The sequence below is a fragment of the Prionailurus bengalensis genome, chromosome B2 (assembly GCF_016509475.1).
Source record: "Prionailurus bengalensis isolate Pbe53 chromosome B2, Fcat_Pben_1.1_paternal_pri, whole genome shotgun sequence".
In the NCBI taxonomy this organism is placed as follows: domain Eukaryota; kingdom Metazoa; phylum Chordata; class Mammalia; order Carnivora; family Felidae; genus Prionailurus; species Prionailurus bengalensis.
The window spans coordinates 41,013,334-41,037,865 of NC_057349.1; the positions used below are offsets into that span (position 1 = coordinate 41,013,334).

The 24,532-nt window shown below is 53.6% G+C and overlaps 1 protein-coding gene across 16 annotated transcripts; it reads left to right on the forward strand.

Moving 5' to 3' along the window:
- The first annotated feature begins 237 nt into the window (after positions 1–237).
- On the forward strand, positions 238–24,341 carry TJAP1 (tight junction associated protein 1). 16 transcript variants are annotated; one of them, XM_043591498.1, is made up of 12 exons: positions 239–319; positions 832–927; positions 10,394–10,522; positions 16,802–16,899; positions 17,633–17,758; positions 19,361–19,389; positions 20,130–20,291; positions 20,506–20,572; positions 20,807–20,836; positions 21,557–21,664; positions 21,765–21,848; positions 22,608–24,341. In XM_043591498.1, the coding sequence occupies exons 5-12, from the start codon at positions 17,660–17,662 to the stop codon at positions 23,703–23,705; spliced, it is 1,677 nt and encodes a 558-aa protein (XP_043447433.1). In that variant the 5' UTR covers positions 239–319; positions 832–927; positions 10,394–10,522; positions 16,802–16,899; positions 17,633–17,659; the 3' UTR covers positions 23,706–24,341. The 16 variants fall into 16 exon arrangements, with proteins under 16 accessions (XP_043447438.1, XP_043447433.1, XP_043447442.1 ...); XM_043591507.1 differs by lacking the exon at positions 20,807–20,836; XM_043591509.1 differs by lacking the exon at positions 20,807–20,836 and having other exon boundaries at positions 17,636–17,758.
- Positions 24,342–24,532: the final 191 nt, after the last annotated feature.

The following is a 24,532-nucleotide window of genomic DNA, read 5'->3' on the forward strand; positions in this document are numbered from 1 at the left end:
ATTCCACCATATTTTTGTGGTTTTTCTCTTTCTCTCTTTTTTTCTTTAGTATCAGAATCTTTCCTCACCCTTCCCGCTATTGCCCTACCCTTGACACCTCCTTCCTTCTCCACCCGCCTGGCCTCCAAACCCTACTCTCCGGATATCCCATCTTTCCTCTTCACCTGGTGCCCTAATTCCCCATCCCGAAGCTACGCCCCTAGCCACACCCCCCGATGACGCTCCGCGCCCAGTGCGTGGGGATTCCCGCGGCCTTGGCCGCTACCCGGCCTGCCCCGCGGCAAGATGGCGGCGTGAAGGCGGCGGGCAGCGGCAGAAAGTTTGTTGTGGGGTTGGAGTAGTTGGGCCGGGAGGCTAGAGTGGGGGGGGATCGTAGGGACACTAGCGCGGAGTAGGGGCGGAGGAGGCACTAGCTCCGGGGTTAAGAAGAGGAAATGGAATGGGGGAAGGTTGGAGGCGGAGAGAAATAAAGAGGGAGACAGGGGCGGAGGGGAGGGGGCCTAGGATCCAGTGGCGGCCCTGGGGGACCGGTCTAGCGCCGGGGAACAAGAAGTAGGTGTGCAGGCCCTGAAGAAGCAGTCACGAATTGGAGGGGAATTTCTTAGCCAAGAGTTAAGAAAGAAGCCTGGAGCTTGTGGCCGAGGCCCGACTGTACCCGGCCGGTAGGAGAGAGGTCTTTCCCGTGGAGGAGGATAGTGGGGAAGGGGAGAAGAGAGACCTGGAGGATGTTGGGCAGGTTTGGTAAGGAGGGAACTAAACCCAGTCAGATGACCCTTCTCCAGACTTAGATCAGCCTTTCCAGAGTTCCTATAGCATCTGCCCCAATTTCAGCTGAAGACTCAGGGGCCCCAGGGACTGGAAGAAATCACAGTGCCTGCTTGGAAAGAAGAAGAGGTAGCGACTTGCCCCAGCTCAACCCCAGAGCGGGTAAGGTGGCCTCCAGTGACAGGCTGGCATGCTCCCTGCAAGCAGGATGCATGAGTTCAGAGTGATACTGAGAATCATTTAATCTGAAAAGGGCTCTCTTCTATAGAGGTTACCTTTTGCCTGTGGTCTGTAAGTTAGTGTTCTGTTTAGATTGTATGGTGATTTTTGAGAATTGGGTGTAGATTTGAGCCTTGGGTGCTGTCACCTGTGCAAATGAACATGGTCGGGGGCCTAGAGGTCAGGCTGAAAGTACTTGAACACATCCCTGTCACAAGCAGTTTCCTACATGCTCCCTGTGTCTTTTTCAGTCTCCCCATCACATCTTCACTTTGTCATCCTACCTGAAATAGAGGTTTGTGGTGACAGATTGGGGGGAGGGGGAATCATGAGAAAAAGTGTGATTGCGGTCTGTCACCAACTCATGAATTCATTCTTGCTGCAGGTCTACCTCTTTTGATCTTTCTTTTTGTAAGAAGGGCTCATTAGTGTTCCTTTGGGGATGTGGATTTTTGGTGGGTAGGTGGGGTCAGTGGAGAAGGAAAATCAGGTTGCGATTAGGGAGAAGAAACCCAGATTAGTTTATGGTAAGGGGTCAAACTGACTGGTGTAAGGCTCTGGGAATATTTATTGTATCAATCTCTGTCCCTGAGATCCCTGATATTCGAGAGCTGCTTTACCGAGCGGGTCAGTGTGGTGATGGAAGGAAAGGATTGTAGAACTTTTCGGGTAGCTTTCTTCTCCTTTGTAGTCTCCCTGTCAAACCACATTAGGAAAAAAAAAAAATCAGTTTCACTAACCAAACTAAGCATGGCTTAAGAGATGGTGGATTTGGGGTTGGAGAAAAGGGAAGAAGGGGTCTGGAGCCACAAAGTGCAGTGAATATGGTCCTCACTTCCTTCCGTGCCCTGTGGGTATGCCCAAGCCGGAATTGGGGACAGCTTACTGAAGCTTGTTTCATGACTGGTATCTGCTGCATGATTAGATTAGCAGATCTCATTTGATCCAGGACTCCTCACTGACCGTCTCCTGCTCCCTCCCTGCCCCCCCCCCCCAAAAAAAAGAGGCTTGCTACAGACAGACCAACCCAAATCATTGTCACTAGGTCAGCTTCAATACCTTCAGGTATCTGACCAACGGATGTTATTTAGCTGTGACTCTAGAAGGTTGGGAACTTTCTCTGAGGACAATTTATGGATGCCCCCTTGGAAACTGAACAGCAAGGACAGTGTGGTGAGCACACTTAGGGGTTAAGAGCACTGACTCTGGAGCCAGAATGCCGAGTTCAAATTCTGGCTTTGCCACTTGTAACTGTGTGACCTTTAGAAATTGCATAGTTCTCTATGCCTCAGCTTTCTCATCAATCAAATGGAGATGGTAAGAGTACCCATCTCATAAGGTAACAACCTTAACCTAAATGCATTAATATATTTAGAACAGTGACTGACTCTATATGTATTTGTTGTTGTTACGCTGGTCAGATCTCAGTACTAACTTCTGCTTTATGATTGAACCTAGTGTCTCTCTTTGGAGGCCCCGTACTGGTTTGGGCTACTGTCTTGATGTTAGAGAAATGGGGCTTAGCTTTTGGATGTAGTGAGAGCATCTTCATCAAACTATTTAAAGTGACATTAAAATGCCCATGATTTGGGGCGCCTAGGTGGCTCAGTCGATTAAGCGGCCGACTTCGGCTCAGGTCATGATCTCGCGGTCCGTGAGTTCGAGCCCCGCGTCGGGCTCTGGGCTGACAGCTCAGAGCCCGGAGCCTGTTTCAGATTCTGTGTCTCCCTCTCTCTGACCCGCCCCTGTTCATGCTCTGTCTCTCCCTGTCTCAAAAATAAATAAAACGTTAAAAAAAAAAAAATGCCCATGATTTCCTGTTTGAAGCTGTGAGGCTTTAGGATTATCTTTCCATTTGAACAGTAATAATAGTGGTGCTTACTGAGCACATTCTGTGTGTCTGGCACTGTTGGAAGTGCTTTAAATGTATTAACTAATTTAATTTTTATAACCTTATGAAGGAAATACTTTCATTATCCCCATTTTGCAGATGAATAAATAGAGGTGAAGAGTGGTTAATTTGTTCAAGGTCACTCAGCTAGTAAGGGGCAGAGCTAGGATTTGACTGTCTGGCTTCAGCAATTGAACTTTTGAGGGGGCGGGGGGGGTTGGTATGAAGTTAACTTTATTAAATATGCTCAGTGGCAATTTGTATCTTTTGTTTGTCACGATTGTTAGATTGTAGTAGACTTTTTTCAGTTATTTAAAAAACATTGTAGATGCTGAGCTCTTCACCACAGCTCTCTCCCCAGAGATTAAAAGCTGGTGCAGGGACTGTGGTGAGGGAGCCCTTTGCCATGGTAGCCACATCTGGACTCCCTCTTCATGATTTGGCTTTGGTGACTGTCCTTTGGAAAACCTTGAGCCTGGGTTGGGTGAGCAGACTGACCTAAGGATCCACTCTTAGCATACCTTAAAGGGGTGTGTGTGTGTGTATTAGTGTGGACATTAAGGCTCATTTCTGACTTTGATTACTGACATGAAGTGTTGAAGTAACCATAGTGTTAAATTCATAGACAATCTGGATGTCATCTTTGTTTTAAAAATAGCAGGTAGCGAACTACAGAGGAAAAAAAAATAGGTGGCATTTTAAATACGCACCATCCTCCCCCCCCAGCTTGAGGGGAAATGGAAAACAGATGTGCTTCTGCTGAAACTTGTGTTGTTCTGGAAGGTCCTGGCCTAGTGCTTCTCTTTCCTTTTAGCCTAGCGGGAGGCTGGTGTGTAGCCTTGGGGCAGAGGTGTGCCCAAGGTTTGATTGACTGGCTTTTCCTTTGCCCTGCACTTAAGACTCACTCTTCCCCTCCTTCTGAGTCATGTCCTGTCTATTTAACACACCCTCAGGGCCCATCTTTTTCTTTAGTAAATGACTCTCCAACTTGCCATCAGACTAGGCACGCGTCTGAAGTCTGACCAGATTTCAGGGTAATTGGGGGCTCAGGACTTAGGGCTTTTTCTGGGAATTCTGACCCAGCCCTCAGATGACCTTTTTCTATTGTTATGGCACATGAAGTTTGGAATTAGTATCTGTCTGTGTCTGTTGCCCTCCACCATTACCTGAGGAGCCATATATCTCAGAAGAATGTACTTTATCTCAATTTGTGATGCAAACAGTGTGCTGAAACGTGTAATCTCCATAGAGTGCACCTTTGTGTGTGTGTGTTTTAAGTTTATTTATGTTGAGAGAGACCTAGAGAGCGCAAGTTGGGGGGAGGGCAGAGATCAAGGGAGAGAGAGAAAATCCCAAGCAGGCTCTGTGCTGCCATCACAGAGTCTGACATGTGCCTTGAACTTACGAAACCACGAGACCATGACCTGAGCCAAAACCGAGAGTGGGACGCTTACCTGACTGAGCCACCCAGGTGCCCCTACACCTTTGTGTTTTGGTAGAAGTCCTCAGACTTTCAGGATTCAGGTCTCATTTTCGCAAATGAATGAACTGTGGTGTGAAGGCTGATAGATTTGGAGCCAGTTCTCTGCCTTTACTGTTCTGGTTTTGTCATTCTTAAAGCCACTTTCTTCACACCCCTTAATCATGTGTAATCTTTGCATCTAATCCCTTCACCACCTTTTTCTCACCTCCATATTTTTTTTTTCAACGTTTATTTATTTTTGGGACAGAGAGAGACAGAGCATGAACGGGGGAGGGGCAGAGAGAGAGGGAGACACAGAATCGGAAACAGGCTCCAGGCTCTGAGCCATCAGCCCAGAGCCTGACGCGGGGCTCGAACTCACGGACCGCGAGATCATGACCTGGCTGAAGTCGGACGCTTAACCGACTGCGCCACCCAGGCGCCCCACACCTCCATATTTTGAGTGCTGAGGATGTCTGGGTAAACCAGGTCTTTGTTTCTCACCTGGATTCAGCCTCCTAACAGCTCTCGGAACTTGTTCTCTCTAGCTTCTGGGCCTTTGCACATGCTGGCCTTTCTGGGATGCGCTCCCCCTCCACTCTTTACCTACCTCTTTGTCCTCTAGACAAATGTGACTTTGTGTGGGGATCCTCACTCCTTCTGCCTTTCCTCTGTGCTTGTGTTTTAACACTTAGGCTGCATTGTGATTATCTGTTTACTTGTCTGACTCTTACAGGGCTGTGAGTGTCCTGTCTACAGGTACTAGGTCTTATTCATTATTGTATTCTACCATTTAGAATAGTGTGTGGTGCTTAACAGGCGCTCTACCATGCGGTGGGGCTTAGACAATGAATGAAATGTGGTGGGCAGACTCTCTCCACTCCTGTAGCTTCCAAGCTGCTGTGAGAATTATTTTCCTGTGAAAAACAATGTTCTGTTCCCTTAAAAATGCCATGGTTTCTGCCTTGTTTAGGATAAAGTCCACACTCTAGCTCAGCATGCGGGAAGGTTGTTTATACTCTGGCCCAAGACTCCAGCTTCTGGCTTGAGATGCTGTCACCTGTACTTCTGTCCTGTGCATCATTGCTCCTAAATTTCCCACTGCTCCTGGACCTGTCATGGCCATCCGTTTACTGTATTCTTCTTTGCTTGTGCATTTTGCTCTCTCTGTAATGCTGTCTCTAAAACTCTGCTCATCCCCCAAGACCCAGCTCCTTTGTAACCTCCAGTGAGAAGACTTCCTGCTTTCCTTTCTTCCTCTCGACCCCCAGCAGCACTTTGTGTGAGCGGCCTCAGTTCTGGCATTTCTCATGTTGTGTGGTGATTTCTCTGGTGCTTGTTGGCCTCTTTCACTGAGCTGACCCTCTGTAGAGGAGGGTCCCTCCCTGATTGTGGGGTGAGGGTGAGGGGTGTGAAGGAGTCTGATTTTGGAGGGAGGCAGACCTGGTTTAAATCTTGATTCTGGCACTTACCAGCTGTGTGACTTCAGGCAAGTTGCTTAACTGGTAGGATTCTTTGTCTCGTCCCGTATAAAATGAGGGTGACATTATCTTTTTTGTAGGAGTATTGAGCATGTAGCATGGTGCCTGTCATGTGAAGGATACTCAATATTTGTTGAATAAATGAATGCCATTTTGGAAAACACAGTGGATAAGAAAAGGCTTTTTTTTTTTTTTAATTTTTAAACGTTTTATTTATTTATTTATTTATTTATTTATTTATTTTAATGTTTTTTTAATTTATTTTTGAGACAGAGAGAGACAGAGCATGAATGGGGGAGGGGCAGAGAGAGAGGGAGACACAGAATCGGAAGCAGGCTCCAGGCTCTGAGCCATCAGCCCAGAGCCCGACGCGGGGCTCGAACTCATGGACCGCGAGATCATGACCTGAGCTGAAGTCTGACGCTTAACCGACTGAGCCACCCAGGCGCCCCAGGCTTTGTTTTATTCAAGCTAGAATCAGCCTTTTGATTTCTGCCAGGTAGCCAGGAGCATTTTGAGGTGGGAGTAAAATTGAGAGAGTCTCTTTTCTTGTGATGAAGCAATAATAAAAGGTGAGGTTGGGGACATCATCAATGAGAAACCCGTGCAAAACAGTTGATGTTTCCCCCCATTTTTTGTGTTGTAATGATTCCTTTGATGGATCACGTTTATGTGAGATTGGTAGTGACCTTAGTGGATATAGGTGGGGGTGGGTAGGTGGTAGATTTGTAATGTACTTAAGTCTGTGGGTGACTGGATGGGGTGTTTAAGGATTCATGTTCCCTGGTGTTTTGTGGATTGAAAAATATTGGATGAAGCTGATAGAACACATCTGGGCATTCAGGAAGCTACACTTCTTGGCCCTAGTTTTCTTAGGGCTTTGATGATCTTGTGTCACAGAACAGGCTTAACTTAGATGTTCCCCAGAAATAGGGCTGGTAGCTAGGAGTTCACTGTCCATTCTTTTTGCCTTTTTGTTTTTAGTGTAGTTAATGGGGGTAGTTCTTAGGGCACCAGTTCCCAACGAACACCAAAGGAATGTGTTTCCAGAAGTCTAGACCTCTTCATTGTGTAATGCCAGGTGGTGCTCCAGTGTGAGTTTACAGTCCTGAAAAGGAAGATGTGTTTGAGTTTTTCGGAGGGCAGCCTTCTTGTCTGGTCCTTGAACCCCTGCCCCAGCCAGGAGTCTCTCCTCTGGCTCTCCAAGCACATACCAAACTGTAATCCAAATGGCTGTTAACCTGTCTCTCCTCCTCTTGGGGTAAGATTTTTCTTGGGGCCCTATGCAGTAGGTGCTGAGCAGTCTTGGTTATTGTGTGACCCAAACCTGTTCTTCCTTCTTGAAACAAAGCAGATAGGATCCGATTGGCAAAATCCTTTGAACTCTTAGGAAGGAAGGTCCTGCATAAGCAAAAGGTGATAGTATTAGCAATAGCATTACTAATTATTTTCTAGAGTTAAGTTAAGGTGGTTAAATGATCATCCAGGTGCTTGGCTTCAGCTGTCTCCCTTTTCAGCCCTATATTCTTTTTTTTTTTTTTTTTTAGCCTTCTTATCGTCTAATAACACATCCCTAAGCCAGCAGAAAAGGTTAAAAGCAGAGGTGAAGTACGCTCCCGTATATTTTCTTGCTAATCACTATCTTCTAAAAAGTCTGGCTGCTGGCATCTTTTTTGTTATTCATTAAGCTCCTTTTCATGCCCCATAAGCTGCTGGCTTTTCTGGCTGTATTGCTCATTCTGTCCAGGTATGCTCCACGCTCACAGCCAGGACCTACTACGACCTTGTTAATGCCGAGACAAATCAAAAGAATGAGACCAGTAGCTGAAAGTGGAGGGATGGATGGGGTTTTCCTTGGGCTCAACTCCTTGTCGCTCCGTGTAGGAGTGCACACTGCAGTGTGGCATTTCTTGGCAGGGCTGGTAAGCTGCATCGTATGTTCGGCAGATTTGAGAGGAGATTGGGTGAGCCAGCAGGACTGGCTTGTGCTGTGTTCTTTTCGGTTTCAAAGAGGCTGAGTCTCCTGGACTGGCCATGAGTGGAAGAGTGGGACCTCTTCTTTGTTAGTACTCTCTCATAGGTGCCGGCTGTCTGTGAGGTAACACTTGGAATCTGTAAAGGACATGCACTCTATTTGTGAAGAGCTTCTGTGCTTTCCCAGTGAACTGTGGGAGGGGGGACTCCCTGAGGACCGGGGCCGCCTGGCGGGAGGCAGTCTAGATGGTGCTCAGCTGACGGTAGGATAGAATGCTGGGCTGACCATTTTGGGTACTCAACCTCTTTGCACCTTCACAGGTAAGCCCATGGGGACTTCAGTCTCAGAAGCCTTTGAGGGTGTTTCCATCAGGGCAGAATTGTCATGGCTTTCCTATGGCTCCCTAGAGGAGGCATCTTTGCCCTGGGATTGGACACAGAGGGTTCTCGTCCAGTTCTGTCTGTGGTCTTGGGCAAGTCACTTGTCCTTTCCCTTCAGAATAGGAGAACGCCACTTGTTCTGTGGGCCTCAGTAGGCCACGAGGATCAAAGGACATATAATGGAAGGGGAAGCGTTTTCAGGATAGTAAAAACACATGGCAGATGGAGGGGTTTGTCCTGTTTGTCTAGGAATTCTGTGTTTTCACCATAAGCATAATATATGTCCTTGTAGAAAACACCAACCATATGGATAAATATACAAAAGAAAAAGGACCCTCTCTCCCTTTCCCAGAGACGGGGAACTATCATGTATCCTTCTGATCACTTTTGTGTGCTTCTAGACATTCCTCAGCATGTATCTTTTGTAAAATAAACAAGACTCAATAGTGGCACATGCTCTGTTCTTCAGCTTGCTCTGTTCACCTAACAAGTTCAGGAGGAGGGTGCCCCCCTCCACGTTGAGCAGCCCCGTGTTGGAGCCTCCTTCCCAGCATTGGGCCTTCCTCTGGGGCTGGCTCCTTGGAAGGGGTAGAGAATCTTCCCTAGGGGTTCTCCCCACAGCAGGTACCCTGGTTATCTGAGGGGTCGTTTTTTATTCTGAGGTGAAGTAGTCTGGCAGGAGTGCCCTTGAGTGGGAATCGGGACGGTTGTAAACGCGGCGTGGGCCTCACCACTTCCGTCTCCCGTGTGTTTCTCCCCTTTGCTCTTGTGTTATCTGTGGCCGGGAAGAGAGTAAACTTACCTGATTTCTCAACCTCTGTTTCAATGCAGAGAGCGTCACTGATTTCTGGACCTTTGGGTTTCCTAGGTGTTTTGCTGCTCTGTGTTTTGAAATCAAGCCAGACCCAGCTGATGTTTTTTGGTCTTTTTTGTGGGTGAGGATTCTGAAGGTAGCCTGTCAATGGCCATGCATTCTTCCCGGTCTAGGGAAGAGGTCAGAGCCCACAGGAAGAGTTGTCTTCTCTTCTAGATGGTTATCTCCCCCTCTGTGGTAAGGCCTTGGCCTTTGGAGCTCCGGGGCTATTGTCAGAGTAATACTGGGAGCCCGAGGAGTAGGCAGTTCGGAATGATGAACTTGGGCTTGGGAGAAGGGCCAGGCCCATAAGTAGCGCCAGGGTGGTCACTGTTCTCCTCTACCCTGAGCCATCTCATCATCTGCGGGGCTTTCCAGACAGAAGGGGAATCCTTCTGCTTTTTCTCGCCAACATGCTGCCCTTCTCCATAAGCACAGGCAGTGTTTGCTGATACATTTGCTGTAGTTTTCCTCTCCTGCTGCTCCATGGGTCACATCTTGTGGGGGTTTGGGGATTCCACTCCTGTGGCTCCATCTTCCTTGAGATCTCTAAGCCAGGGTGTGTCCCTTCCCCTAGGATGGTATTGGAGGCTTCAGGAAAGGTGTTTTCTGCTGTTTCCTGGGCTTTCTGTGATGGGAACACTAGCCTCTCTGGCATTGCTCATTCTGAGCGGGTGGAATAGTCGCCGTTGGAGTCCGAGGAGCCTGGCTGCAGCATAGCCTGTATCCTTGCTCTGTGGGTTCCTCTGGGGCCAGCTTCCTGGGAAGCGCCATCCCCCCCGGCCCTTTCAGAAACTGAAAGGTGGCAGTGTGCCACCCCTTCCCTGGCTGGCCCAGCTCCGGGCTGGGTCATACACTGCCCCATTGTATTGTGCCTTCGATGCAGTTCTTGTTGCAGCCTCTGATCCCTGGGCCGGTTCCCTCTCGGCCCCATTCCTCAGAGCCTGTGGGAAGTGGTGGGGTGGACTCTGCTGGCACAGGCAGGGGATGGGCGGCAGCTGCAGCTGGGGCTGGCTTTGTTCTGACACCCCAGCTTTCAGAGCTGTGGTGCAGCCTGGCAGCCGGGTCCAGGGAAAAGGCAAGACGGGGGAGCTCCCCACCCCCACTCCCGCAGCAGTGCCCCCTTCCACCACAGCTCTCGTCTCTTTTTGTTGACCAACCAGAGAGCCCTGTTACCTGGGGTCAGCAAGCTGGACTCCCTGGTTGGCAGGGGGCATGCTGCACTTCCACCTGGCATGGTTTTTCAGATGGGAGAAAGCCCCCGAGGCTCTAGTGGTAAGTCTGCAGGAGCTTCCCCTGTCGGAAGAGCGCAGTGTGTACCCTCGGGCATCTCGCAGCTTGGCATTCCTTCTGCTCTCTCTTTGCAGCTCCGGAGTTGGGCTGCTCTCAACCAAGCTGTCTGTTTATATGGAGTGCCTGGAGGGCGTCTGCCATGAGTCTGTCGCTAACCGTGCTAACCAGGAGAGCTGGCTGGTTGGGGAGAAGACACTAACCCTGTGAGTCTGACCTGGGCCAGCTAACCTGCCCTGGGGGTACCACCAGCAGTGCCTATCACCCCTCCTCCCCCTAGCCCGGTTGCCTCCTCCCCTTGGCTTGCCTCATGCCACCTCCTCTGCTGTCTTGTCCTTACTGCTGGGTTCCCTCCATCTTCCCAGTCTCCTTGCTGTGGGTGGGGACATGCTCCCTCTAAGGCCAGAGGAGGGGGCTTTCCTATGCACAGACACCTGCCAGCCGGCCTGCTGGCCTCTGCCCACCTCATGATCCCCTCAGCACCACGTTGCCCGGTTCTCCCTTAAAACAGAATTGGTTGGAGTTTCTGTTCAATCTGCTTTAAGCGTTATGGAGTTTGAGAACATTGCGCAGTTACCACGCTGTGTTTCACACCTCAGAGATAGATGGAGCTAGAGTGGGAGGGGGATTTTCTTCTCGACTGGATAGTTGCTTCCCTTTGTCAAAAGGGGAAGATTGAATGGTGTCCCCATTAGTCTCACCCCGGGATAATAATTTAGGGTCAGTTGCAAGGTTCTCCTTAAGGTTGTTGTTGAGGAAAACCGCGGTCTGGCTGTGGGAAATTCCCAGGGCCTTGAGTGAAGCTACTTAGGACTAAAAGCTGGAGCCCAGAACCAGGTATCCACCTGAGACGTAGCTCGTGGTGTCCGTTGCTCTGGCAGGTGGAGTGGGTGGAGTCAGGCTCCCCACTGCCTTTCACATGTGGAACTTCAGGTGGACTTTAGCCAAGAAGGGCTGGAAGGGCACCTTAGCCACGACGGGCGGGACCTGGCTTTGGACTCCACAGTGGGCCTGGGAGAAGCCTTGGCCTCAGGCTGGGAGACTGGTGAACAGCTTGCCATGGGGAAGTTCCCACCAGATTGCCTTCCAGGTTTGGAAAGAAGGGGGCTCTGGGGATAGCAGGAAGACTGAGTGCTCGGGGGTCTCTGGTGTTCTGCACAGGTAGCTCCTTAGATGGGCTCTCTGGCTGCAGCCTCTGGAGGCAGAGCAGTATGGGGTAAACTGGGTGGGGGAACTTGGGATCCGAAGGCCCTCTGGGTAGGCTCTGTTTCCCTTGGGTCAGGAGGGAGAAGCAGGGAGCTTCCTGTGAGTATGAGGTGGGAATGTGTAAACGGGAGAGGGTATAGGTGTTGCACAGATGTGTAGGGACCCTGAGTAGGGAGGAGCAAGCTGGAGGGGTGCCTGGTGGCTGGGCTGACCGGGAAAACAAAAGGGGCCTGGAGCAGAAGGCTGGTTCAGGACCACCCCTTACATTGCCTTTCCTGAGGTGAGGGCTTGGGGACTGCTGTCAAGTGCTGGTTGATCTTGGGGACTTTTTGGCCCTCCCTTTATTTAGGGGAGGTTGCTTGGATCATCATCAACTGTTGTCTTCAGCCCCTTTGTTCTGTCAGGTGTTTGCTTGAATGAGACACCAGCTGGATAGACTTGAGGTATTTACTCAGGTGGGAGCCAGGTGAGCTCTTTACAGGTCCCCGGCAGTAGTTTGGAGTCCTCAGGATTACTGTGGGGCAGAATAATTCCCACCCATTTTGGTTTTTAAAAACCTGTCTGTCGATTCTGCTTAGAGCAGGCAGAGGGCCAGGTCAGGGCCGCAGGCAGCTTGTCCCAAGAGGGTGAGGTTGTACTTGCCCAGAAAGGTGGCAGGCATGGCTGTTGGAGGGGCAGCAGGGCTGGTCTGGGCACAGACTGGCATCTCCCAGCCTAGTCATCGGCCCAGAGCGGAGCCTGCCCAGGCCCCACCCCATGCTCTGCTGGCTGCTTGCCTGCCACGCGCCCAGGATTGCTGAGGGCTTTGCTCATGTACCTCAGGAACAGCTGCATGCCGGAAACTGGGGGCTGGTAGCAAGCAGGAGGGGCACCCAGGGGTCAATGTGGAGAGGGCTGAACCCAGCCAGCTTTGGTGGGATCTGAGGGACTGACAGCCAAAGTCGGGAGGGGCTGTGTTAATGGGGCGGGAGAGCCCTTGCGAGCGATCCCCAGGGCCTCTGCTCAGTCACCTGGCTACAGGGCTGACCCTTGCAGGTGGGGGTTTGTGTTTCTTGGGCCTCAGTTGGATGCAGACCCTGAATTTCAGAGGCTCAAGAAGTAGCCAGACTTGTATGGCTGGAGTGTGTCCTGCCCCCAGAGGTGCAGTTTCCTCCAGGCCTACAGAGTTCAGAGACTCTATATCTAGGGCTTATAGCTGAGGGCGATTCCTACAGAGGAGACACTAGTCCCTGCGTGATCAGACATTCATGTTGTAGCCATTGATGAGGGGCTTTAGGAAGGTCCTGTGTTTATTTGTATTACTTATTTGTATCCTGCTGGGTTCCATGGGAATTAAGGCAGTATAGAACACAGCTGAGTGTTCTGGAAAAGGGCCAGTTTCCTTTTATTCTAAAAGCAGTAGTGATTGCTAATGAGTGATTCTGTTTGACTTCTTCGGGTGAATTATGAAGACTTTTAATGTTTTTAGTGATGCTGGGTGGCCTCTCTCTGATGGTCCCTCATTTGCTTGAGTCAGTGACAGCTGTGAGTAGAAAGGAGTATCAATAGGTTAGGAAATGGTCTGAGCCCAGATAAACTGTTGGGGCCATAATTTCTTACAGAGAGTGTGGGTGATGTGGGGAGCAGGGGAGGCGGTTGGTCTCTCAAGGTCAGGGCAAGTGAACTGGGGAGGGTGGAGGGAGGTAGCAGTGCAGAACTTGGGGGAGCTGGATGAGATGTCCACGGGGGCAGGCTCAAGTTTGAAAAGCCAAAGAGCCCCACCCATTTTGGTTTCACTCCTGTCTCCCTCAGTAGGGAGAAAGCTGGGTGCTCGGACCTCCCCTCCTCTCCTGCACCTTTGACTTTGCCCTGGGCAGACCCGCAGAAAGGATGGCGGAAGGAAGTGAGAGGGCGTCTTTGGCTCTTGGGCTTGAACCTTCTTGCTGTTGCCTACTCTGGGTGTTGGCAGAGAGTGGAGTAAGGATATGGTTTGGAGAAAATCAGGATGCTAAAGGTTTTTCCTTATCCTACTCCATCTCCAGCAGCGGTGACTCCTAACCATGGTGGAAGCCCAGGTCACATGTGGGCACTTACCCATGAAAGGGCACAGGTGTGAGTCCCATCTCCTGACTTAAAGAGTGATGCTTGGCAGATTTTTTTGTCCTTCGATTAAAGGATACCGCTCAGCCAGAGTCTGGCACACGTTTCTCCTTATATCTGCCCCTGACTACGCTCTCTGCTCAGCTGTTCAGTGGGTTCACAGTGCAGGTTTGCTGTGCGTGCTGAGTCCCATTTCTAATGAAAGTAGACTTTGTTCTCAGGAGGCAGCTAATCGTGCCCCATGGGCTGTAATCAGGGAGAAGGTATTTAACACAGGGCAGGCGGCAACAGGCGGCCGCACTGACTGGCAGATTGCAACATGGCAATTAGGAAGCTATCCACCCCCCTTTCCACCCCAGCAGAGCCAGGCTGAGTCTATCTGAACTGAGTTGAGTGAGTGAAGAATGAATGCTATGCAGAGGAGGAAGGGGGAGGCGGGGCTAGGCAGGGCTAGGCGGGGCCGGGGTATGAGGAGAGCAGCTTTCCCTTCCCACTGCTGCTGTGGGTGTCTCCCTCAGCAGTGCCAGAGGAGCCCCAGACCACACTGGGTCAGCCAGAGGTTTTAACCTAGGCCTCAGCCTTTCTCCTGGTGCACAGCTGTTCTTGTAGTGCAAACCCAGCCCATGACCTGGTAGCCCTACGTCCTGAGTCCTCTGCCCCCACTTCTTTGAGGCTCAGGTGGTTTGGGGTGAGGGTTGGGAGTGGGATTCTTCTCGGTCAGTTTCTAGACTTTCCAAAAGACCATTTTCTTGGAGGTGCCCTGGAACCAGGCCAGCAGCCAGAGGCCAAGAGACCCCAAAGGCTGCTTGCTTGCTTATGGTGGCCCATATCTCATTCCGAGTTATCTGGCTACTTTCCCTGGGGACTTCCTCTTCTTGACGTGGGATTGGGAAATCCTGTTTGGGCTGAAACACTCCAAGGCAAGATGGGAATCTTTGGGTGAAGGAGATGTGACCACTGGAGGCCGAGACCGGTAGCTGGGTCTTCCTGGCGGGACTGCCCTGCTCTCTTGCAGCCCACCTTTTATCTTCCCCTGGCTGTGAGTCTGGTGTCCAGCTGCTTCTTGCTTTGTTCTCCAGTGCACCTGGCGTTGCTCTCACTCTAGGGTCTGTCCTTCCCTGCCACACCCCAGTCAAGGACAGTGGCCTGTCAGCCCTGTTGCGTTCCTGTTCAGTGATGGAATCGTCCCACCCCCACCCCTACCCCCTGCTGCTGTGGGCCCCAACACGTACTGGTATTTATGGACATGGGGCAGGGAGTGAGACAGACTCTCCTTCGTGGGCTTGTGTTCGGGACACTGCAGGCTCCCTAGCAGACTGTTTCCCTGGTGGGCATTGCCTTCTGCTTCCCCAGTTGGGAGTGGTTCCCTTTCTTGTGTCTCTGCTGTGCATGGAGAGAGCAGGCTCTGGCCGGGAGAGAGAACTGCCTGCCATCGCTGGCACCACTCATCCTGGAGCATGGGTGATTGCGGTGCTCCCTGTCTCCCTGTCTCCCTGCCAGCCACTTCCACACTGTCTGTTCCCTCAGCAAGCCAGGTTATCCGGCTGGGAAAGCCCTGGGAGTGTGTGCTGTGGGGCCCGGGAGTGGGGACTTGAGGTCAAGATGAGCCAGGATGTGTGACAAGTAGAGCTAGGGCTTGTGGGCTGTGGAGTGAAGGCCTCCCTCCTTCCAGGGAAGATCCCCAGATACATGAGTGCGTCAGTTTGCTTCCTGCCTGCCCGCGTGCCACCCAGTCAGGTGTCCTGGTGCCTAGAGGCCAGTGTGGGTATTGGTATGAATAGGGCTAAGGAAGAAAAGAAGAGGCTGAGAATCGAGGGGGCCCACAACGTGGCCTGCAGCTGATGGGGATGCAGATGAGGAAGGGCGCAGGCCCAACTCTAGAGTCTCCCTCCCTGGATTTTGCAGAGGTTCTTGGCTACTGTATCTCTTACTCTGTGTTTCTGGCTGTCCTTTTCTAACTCATGTCCCCACACTTAGGCTCCCTGAGTATCAGCACCCAGGTATCCAGGATGGCTTGCGACTTTCTGGGCCTCTCCCTCAGGCCATAGGAGCTCCCACCCTGGGGCCCTCAGGAGGGGCCCCAGGGAACCTGCGGGGGTGTCTTGTTTGCTCCCCCACACCCCAGGAATGTGCTGTCCTTTTGGGCCCGCCCGGATTCCTGTGCAGGGAGTCAGCCCGACACAGCACGCTGCTTGTGCCCTGTGGGGACATGTCCGCCTCACCATCAAAGGGGTGGAGGTTGGCGGCTCGTGCCTGCTGCCATGCCCCAGCTCCCCCCAGAACCCCAAGGGAGAGACCAGGCTGCCCAGACAGAGAAGGGAGGCCACTCCTGCTTCCCCGCCCTCCCTACCCCCACTGTTCTTCCTGCCTCGGGCTCTGTTGGAATGTGACAGGAGTTGGGGCCAGGGCATGTCCCGACGGCAGGAACACATGCTTTAGCCCGCAAGGCTTCCCTCAGCCCCCAGCTCTATTTATGTGAATGGTGGCGGGAAGATTGTTTATGCCCAGAAGGCCACCTGAGGTTACTGCCTTCGTTGGTCCCTGTGGTGGCTGCTGCCCCCGTGCTGTGGCCCCGCTTATTACAGGTAGGTGCAGGGCTCAGCTCAGTGGTCCCACGAACCTGGACAGGACCTCACGTGTCACTCAGTCTAGCCACCTCTGTGTGGAAGAGAAACCAGTGAGGGACTTAGCTGGGGCCACACAGTGTGTCAGAAGCAGCATAGCCTGGAGCCCTGTGTCTCAGCTCCCCAGACTTGGGCTTTCTGCCCCAGAGTTTCTCAGCCTGGGCACTGTCAACCCTGTGTGCTGAGAATTTCTGCAAGCCATGCTCCCCAAATCTCTTAGTTTCCAGACTCTGAGAAGCCTGAGAGATGAACAGGACAGGTGTGGGGTAGGATCGGGACAGAACAGGGCCAGACCTATTCCCAAATCAGGCATGTGGTCAGCAGAGACCACGAGCACATACAAGACACACATGTGTCTTGTGTGGGCCTGTGACAGTGCTTTCACGGGGAAAGGAGCCCAGTGCTTCCAGTCCTCTCCCGCTTCCTCTCCTTTTTCCAGAACTCCTGGTCCATGACTTTTCTGCCTGGCTCTTCCTGGGGGGCCTTCCAAGTCCTGGACTGGGTAGGTCAGTCCGTGGCCCTGACAGACACGCAGCTGACACCTGGTTTCCACTTTCTTCTCTTCTCCGGTTTCAGGAGCTGTTGGCTAGAGGAAGTGGAGGGGCCGTGGGATGCAGAGAGCCGAGGGCTAACTCTGGGACAGCGGAACAGAGAGAGCTGCCGACGATCAGACGGTATGTCCCTGTGGGACCTGCTCCCCACCCCCACCCCCAGGGCTCCCTTCCTGGGAGGCTGGCAGGTAAGGGGGCAGGCAGGTGGCCTCTCTTGGTGGGGGCTGGTGAAAAGAGAACGGTGGAGGCCAGAGATGATTGGCCTTCAGGGCTTACAAGCTTAGAGACCCCACTAAGGAAACTGGGTTGGAGGAGTACCCTCAAACCCTCACTTTCTGGTTACTGGTGTGTTTTGTTTTGGTTTTTTTGAGCTAACACGAATGTTTCCTAAATGCCAGGTAACTGTAAAAAAAGGTTAGTGGTTTATGTAATCTTCACAGAAGGTCTATGAAATTGGTGCTCTCCTCATCCCCAGTTTATAGTTGGGGAAACCGATTCATAGGGAACAGTTTTTCCCTCTGAGGCATTTTTTTATAAGCCCACAAAGGTGAGTGGTGGGCCATTCTTAGATATACTGTCCCACTCCTAGACCATAATCCGCTCTTCCTGGTGCCCAGAACCTAGGCCCTGCCTTTCCCACCCACCTGGCGCATTGGGCCCTTGTCGCCTCCAGCACTCCCCTGACCCTTGGGCATTGAGATACCAAAGTCCAGGTTTCTAATGATCCCGGCAATGGTCCAGGCCTGTCTGCCTGCCTGGTGGCTCCTACACATGTCCCTTTTACTGTCCTTTTTTCCTCAGTCTGGGGGCCTCTTGCCCATGTCTCTGAGCCTTCCCCTCCCTTGCTTCCCCTCAGCAGGTTGAGGAGCCCTCACCTCCCAGGATGACCAGCGCAGCCCCTGCTAAGAAACCGTACCGTAAGGCCCCACCTGAGCATCGGGAGTTGCGGCTGGAGGTTCCTGGATCCCGGCTGGAGCAGGAGGTCAGAAGACTGGTACTCCTGCCCTGGCTGCCAGATGCAGGCCCTTGAGGCTGGGTGTCTGATTGACTTCTCCCACCTGAGGAGATTCTAGTCCCCCAAGTTGGGGTGTGGGTGTGGCATTGCTGGTACATGTTTGGGGTCCCCTAGCTGCAGCACTGCTGGTGGGGGCAATGTAGGCTTATAGGGGACAGCTGTGAGTACATGTCCACATGTCAGGGAACCCAGAGTCTTCATGGCTCAACAGAAATGATCCCAGGCAGTATCATTCTTCCTGCAAGAGGCAGCCCACCAGACTGAGGGGTCCTAACTTGCTGGAGGCTGGGTCTCTGTGGAGGAGGTCGTGCTCCGGCTTCTTCCCCACAGACCAGCTGTTCTTTGCTGCCCCCGGAAGTCCTGGCCCTTCCTCCAGCTTTGCCTTGTTTGGCCAACATTTGTTAAATACATGCTCCCAGCCAGGAACTGTTGTTAGGTTCTTAGGAGGCCTTCTTCAGGCAACTGTAAAACATTGTCCAAATAGGCCTCCCTCATTCAGCTTACTCTCAGGAGGAAAGGAGCTTGCAGTTTAGGTCCCTTGCTACTGTGTTTCTACCCTGTTGCAGCATGTTGAGCACATTCACAGAACTTGAGAGATCATCATACATGCATACATCAGGCGTACCATGGCCCGCTTTGGTCAGATTCAGGTCAGGAATGCTGTGACTTGCCTGTTTTCAGTTCAGGGAACATTAAATAAAAAGGCCAGGTATTGTGCTAGATGCCACCCAGTGGGCATTCCCTTGGTTTTTGTGGATGAGGACGCTGAGGCTCAGCAAGGCTAATGTAAGCAGAGTGTGGCAGAATAGGATCAGATCCAGGTGTCATTAGCTTCAAAGTCCATGGTCTGGGCCACCCCCTCATTTTCCTGCCTGAGATTGGCATTCTGCGGCAGTCAGCTCCATTTAGAGTGGGCTGCTTGACATTTCCCTGCTCTGTGGCTGGCTGAGCTCTGGCTCTTGGGCCGTAACCAGTGTGGGGGCTTGGGGAGGATGGGGCAGGAGGTAAAAAGCCGGATAAGGATGAGACTCTTTACTCCTCTCAGTCAGGCTTGGCCCAAAGGCTGTCCTTCATCTATGTACTTGTTCCTCTGGGGCCTCTGTAAGGGCCTGATTCTGCCCCCACTTCCTCCAGGGCCAAGAGGGCTTTGTTAGAGCTCAGAACCCTACTGTAGCTTGCCTGACTTCTTCACTTCTCTGGAATGTCTCTGCCATGCCTGTAGGGCCCACGGGGAGCCCAGTGAACAGTTGAGAGGCTCTCTTTATCCCTGGGAGATGTGGCGTGGGTACCAGGACTCATTTGCAGCCTGCTCTAAAGTTATGAGGGGGGGTGGAAGTGGTGTGGGTAAGGGTGAAGGTCGGAAGGGGTTCTTGAACCTTCTCATTGGCATGGCAGAGTAGTCTAGGCTCATCCAGGTGATACTGGATTGCCTCCATCTCTACAGGGCCCACTTTGTGAGATTGTTTGGGCTTTAGACATGGCCCTTTCCAGGTCTCTTTGGAGGATGGGCAAGCAGGGTGGGTCAGTGGTCTAGGGCTGAGCCTCAGGCTTCTGTTCTTTTGTGCACAGGAGCCCCTGACCGATGCAGAGAGGATGAAGTGAGTATCTGCTGCCTGAGAGCCTGCCCTGCTTTGCCTCAGCACTTCCCTCTTAGCGCCAGGCAAGGCTGTTGGTATAGTCGGGGTTTCATTGGATTAGGTAGAAGTAAAGGTTGGTGTGGAGCCATAAAGGGCTCTGAGAGGAGGCTGGATATGGATATTCCTTCCGGAAAGAGTTTTTGTTCCATGGCTCCAAGAGAACCTGGAACCAAGGTGCTCTGGAGGCCTGCTCTTGCCAAAGAGCCTTCCCCCAGCTCCTGGCTCTCTTGTGCCAGCTGCCTCCCTGCAGCCTTTTCTGTCAGCCACGTGAGGCCTTTGGAGAGGAGGGCAGTGCTGGGCTGGATTTCCAGGAGATTAATAATGGAGTAGCCTGATTGTACAGTGGGGAAACTGGAGCTGGAGGGCTTGGTGGCCGGCTGGCTTGGGCTGTAACCAGAGACAGACTGGGAACTTTCACGCCTCACACCAATTCTGTCTTCTCATTCTTCTTCCGGGTGGGAGTGGATTCTACCATCCCCTCTGCTTCCCGCCCCTGCCCCCAAGCCAGGCTGTGTTCTCAGGGCCAGCAGGCCTATGGGATATGCTGCCCCAGACTCAGGCTCAGTCTCAAGGAGTCCCCTGTCCCCAGTTGCCTGTGTTCATGTCATCCCTACTCCGTCCTTCCTGAGTCCAGGCTGGGGTTCCAGGGCTGGTCCGTCTACCTCTGATGCTCCGCTGCCCTTGCCCCCTCACCCCGCCAGGCTGTTGCAGCAGGAGAACGAGGAGCTCCGCCGGCGCCTGGCCTCAGCCACCAGGCGCACCGAGGCCCTGGAGCGCGAGCTGGAGATCGGGCAGGACTGCTTGGAGCTGGAGCTGGGCCAGAGCCGCGAGGAGCTGGACAAATTTAAGGACAAGTTCCGCAGGTGTGGAAAGGAGGGGCCAGGACACACCTGCATGCCGCCCCCACCATTCATAGGATTTTAGCTGGAAGAGGCCTCTGAGATCATCTGATTCTGATGGGGAAACTGCGGTTTGGGGAGAACAGCCTGCCCAAGATCCCCTATCAAGGAGGGGCTGAGCGAGCAGGGTCTGAAGAGCAGATCTTGACCCAGGGGTCTGCCTCGTGTTCCTCCACAGGCTTCAGAACAGCTACACGGCTTCCCAGAGGACCAACCAGGAGCTGGAGGACAAGCTGCACACACTGGTAATCTGTCCGGGGTTGGGGGTGCGGTTTCGCTGGCACTGTGCTCATAGCAGAGCAGGGGGCTGGGACTTGCTGGGGGAATGCCACTGGGGCTTGGGGAAGGGGTTGGGACGGCGGCGGGGAGGGGACCGCAGTGTGCTGTGCGCGTCAGGACTGTCTTAGTGCTCACACTGTTTCTCTTCTCTCCCGTCTTCCCCTCATGCTGCCGCCGCCGCCGCCGCCCTCTCCTGTCAGGCCTCTCTTAGCCACAGCTGGATCTTTGCAGTTGCGTCTGAGTTTGTGTGTTTTCTCCCTTGCCCTGGCCTTCTCCTCAGATGAGCTCTGGGGTTGCCGGGGCCCCTTCCCTGTCCCTCTGCCCACTGCTTTCCTCTTCGTTACGTGAGGCCCATTCGGTACAGTGCCTCCCTCCTTGGCTCTGGCAGAGGAACCGGTTGATGTCACCACTGAACACTCACAGCTTCTCCGCTGCAGTGGCAACAAGCCCAAGCCATTGAGGGGGGAGGGGGGGCCGTAGAGCCAGTCCCTGAACTGAAGATCAGAAGGCCGCTGCTGAGCCTGCCGCTCCCTCCTGGCTCAACTAGATAATCTCACAGGCGCCCCCAGCTGCCTCCCAGCCCCACCCCTCCCTCTTCCTGGCCTGAGCCTGGAAGCAGCTCCACACGTAGGCCTCAGTCCCTGGGTTTGCACACTTACTTCTCTAGTCCAGCTGCTTTGCCTCCTGTGTAGAGCCCCTTGAGGGGCAGCTCTTGCCTCTGTCCTGGGCCCAGGTGGCAGCAGGTTATATCCAGAAAGCCCCTACCCCACAGCCAGCCCGGAGAACAGGAGAGGTGGCTGGTCTTCTTCTGTCTGTCCATCGTCTGTCTACTTCGTCCGCCTTGGCTGCCCCAGCACCTGTGGCTTCCTGTGTCTCTGGGTCGGGAGGAAGTGGAGGGGAGGAAGGCCGGCTGGGGTGAGGGCGGGGTTCACACACGTTTTGTGCCTCAGATCAAGAAAGCGGAGATGGACAGGAAGACGCTGGACTGGGAGATCGTGGAGCTGACCAACAAGCTGCTGGACGCCAAGAACACCATCAACAAGCTGGAGGAGCTCAATGTATGGCGGGGGAACCCCTCCCGTGTCCCTGGCTTTGCCCTGGCCTAGGCCCTGCTTGCCTGGGGCGGGGCCGGCCTCTGACCCTTGCCTGTACCTGTAGGAGCGGTACCGGCTGGACTGCAACCTGGCTGTGCAGCTCCTCAAGTGCAACAAGTCCCACTTCCGCAACCACAAGTTCGCCGATGTGAGCAGAAGCCCCCCCCCCCCCCCGCCAGCGCTAGTCCTGCCTTCTCAGGACTCCTCTGACTTGAGTTTTCACACCTCCCTCTATCCTCCTGCCTTGACTCCTCCTTTCTGCTTTGCCCTGCCCTTGTCTGCATGGCTCCTCTCAAGCCAGCCAACTCTGCCACTGGTCGGTGTTCCGTGTACTGTCAAGAGATAGTCACTGGGACTGGGGGGCTGGCCCTGCTGGTATTTCTGGAACAGAGGCAGGGAGAGAGGCACTCAATTTCGGGATCCCATGCGGGAAGGTGGGGTTGGCCAGGGTATCAGTCATAAGAATATTGAGAGAGGATGAGGCCCAGCTGATCCCTTTACCCCAAGGGGCAAGCTCTAGACTCCAGAGCTTCAGGCCCAAGGTTGATAGGGTCTGTAGAAGGAGTGGAGGGACTCATGAGGCTGCTGGCCAGTACAGGTCCTCAAACTTGTCTGGTTTGGGCAGAAGCCACTGCTGAGATGCAGGGAGATGGACGTTTGAGGGCATGTGGGCCTTAGCACCAGTTCTGGGATCAGATGCTGGCTGTGTTCATCAAAAGCTGCAAGTTACTTCACCCCTGCAGAGCCTCAGTTTATTTGTGAAATGAGGCTATACCCTGGCATGCCGGGGGGCCGGAAGATCACAGTGCTGAGCGCGCAGTGGTGCTTGTACGTGCCGGTCGTTATTTTTGCTCTGAGGTTGGGATCGTTCATGTCTCTCTTCCCTTTTCCCACTCTTTTTCCCCAGCTGCCCTGTGAGCTACAGGACATGGTTCGGAAACATCTGCACAGTGGTCAAGAGGCTGCCAGCCCGGGCCCCGCCCCTAGCCTGATGCCAGGGGCTGTGGTACCCACCTCGGTCATTGCCCGGGTGTTAGAGAAGCCAGAGTCTCTACTGCTCAACTCAGCCCAGTCAGGCAGTGCCGGGCGCCCCTTGGCCGAGGATGTCTTTGTGCACGTGGACATGAGTGGGGGGGGCCCGGGTGACCCAGCCAGTCCCCCAGCCCCTGGCAGCCCCACCTCACAACCCAATGGGGAATGCCGCTCCCTGGGCACTGCTGGGGGCTCCCCAGAGGAGGAGTTGCCCCTGCCAGCCTTTGAGAAGCTGAGCCCCTACCCCACCCCATCTCCACCACACCCGCTGTATCCTGGCCGCAAGGTAATCGAGTTCTCTGAGGATAAGGTGCGAATCCCCCGCAACAGCCCCCTGCCCAACTGCACTTATGCCACCCGCCAGGCCATTTCCCTGAGCCTGGTGGAGGAGGGCGGTGAGCGAGCCCGCCCCAGCCCAGTGCCCAGCAGCCCTGCCTCAGCCCAGACCTCCCCCCGCCACGAGCCCAGCCCTGTCGCCCCAGCACTCAGTGCCCCGGCCAGCTCTGCCAGCTCTGAGGAGGACCTGCTAGCCAGCTGGCAGCGAGCATTTGTGGACCGCACTCCACCCCCAGCCGCCGTGGCCCAGCGCACAGCCTTTGGACGTGATGCCCTCCCTGACCTGCAGCGCCACTTTGCTCTTAGCCCCGCTGACAGAGATGAGGAGGTTCTGGCGCCTTCTTCCCCACCTGGTGAGAGTGGGCTTTTGCTGCCAACAGAAGCTGATTCTGGCCTTCCCAGGGAGGAGGAAGAAGAGCTGAACCTGCCCATCAGCCCTGAGGAAGAGCGCCAGAGTCTGCTGCCCGGTGATAATGGCACAGATCAGGGGCCTGTCACTTCCCACACTGACGGCAGGGCCTGGGCACTCCCCAGCTCCAGCCGTCCCCAGCGCAGCCCCAAGAGGATGGGGGTGCACCACCTTCACCGCAAGGACAGCCTGACCCAGGCCCAAGAGCAGGGCAACCTGCTCAACTAGGCCTCCCCCCCCCCCCCCCCCCCGCCCCGTCGCCCTCCTGCCCCTGCTGCTCTGCTCCCTGTGCAGTGGTGTCAGGTGGGCCACGCCAGGCCTTGTAGCCGCGCTGCCTGTGACTGGCACCAGCTTGTCTCATGGCTTTTCCCTTTTCTTGGAATATTTATTCCCCAAGGGTAACATGCAGCTGGGGCCCAAGACCTTTCTTCCGGTTGGCCCAAGTTGGCCTGGGCCGCGGAGGGGTCTATCGTATCAGTGTTCATCTTCCATCCCCCTTTCATACCCGCAAGTTTTATTTTTTGTGGTTCCCCCCCCCCCCCGCCGGGGTCGGGAGGGGGACGTCATCGGGGACGATTAACCTCTAATTTCTATTTTCTGCCTGTTTTCCTCTCCCCTCAAGTCCTCTGCACGAGCTGTTGCCTTCAAGGGGCCCTTGGGGGATGAGGGAGAGGACTCACTCAGGGCTCGCCTCAGCTGTGTCCATCCTCCCTCTGGAAGGGAGGAGAGGGAGGGATTCAGGGGCCTCAAGCTGGGCTCTAGGTGAGGCCTGGCCCCCTCCCGACCTTGGCTCTAGACTGTTACTCCCAGCTTTGGGAAGTTTTCACATCGATGACTATTTTAAAATTAAAACTATTTTACTGATATGGCCCAATTTGTCTCTTAATGATTTTCCTGGTGCCATTCTTGAGCCTTCCCAGTTCTAGTCAAATTCTGCTCTTTGCTAGTGAGTCTCCCCTGCCCTTCTCTGCTTGGGATGTCCGTGGCCACAGAGCGTCACGCAGTGAGAGAAGGTGCACCTCAAGTGACCTTGGCAGGGCCCCTGAGTCTCCCCT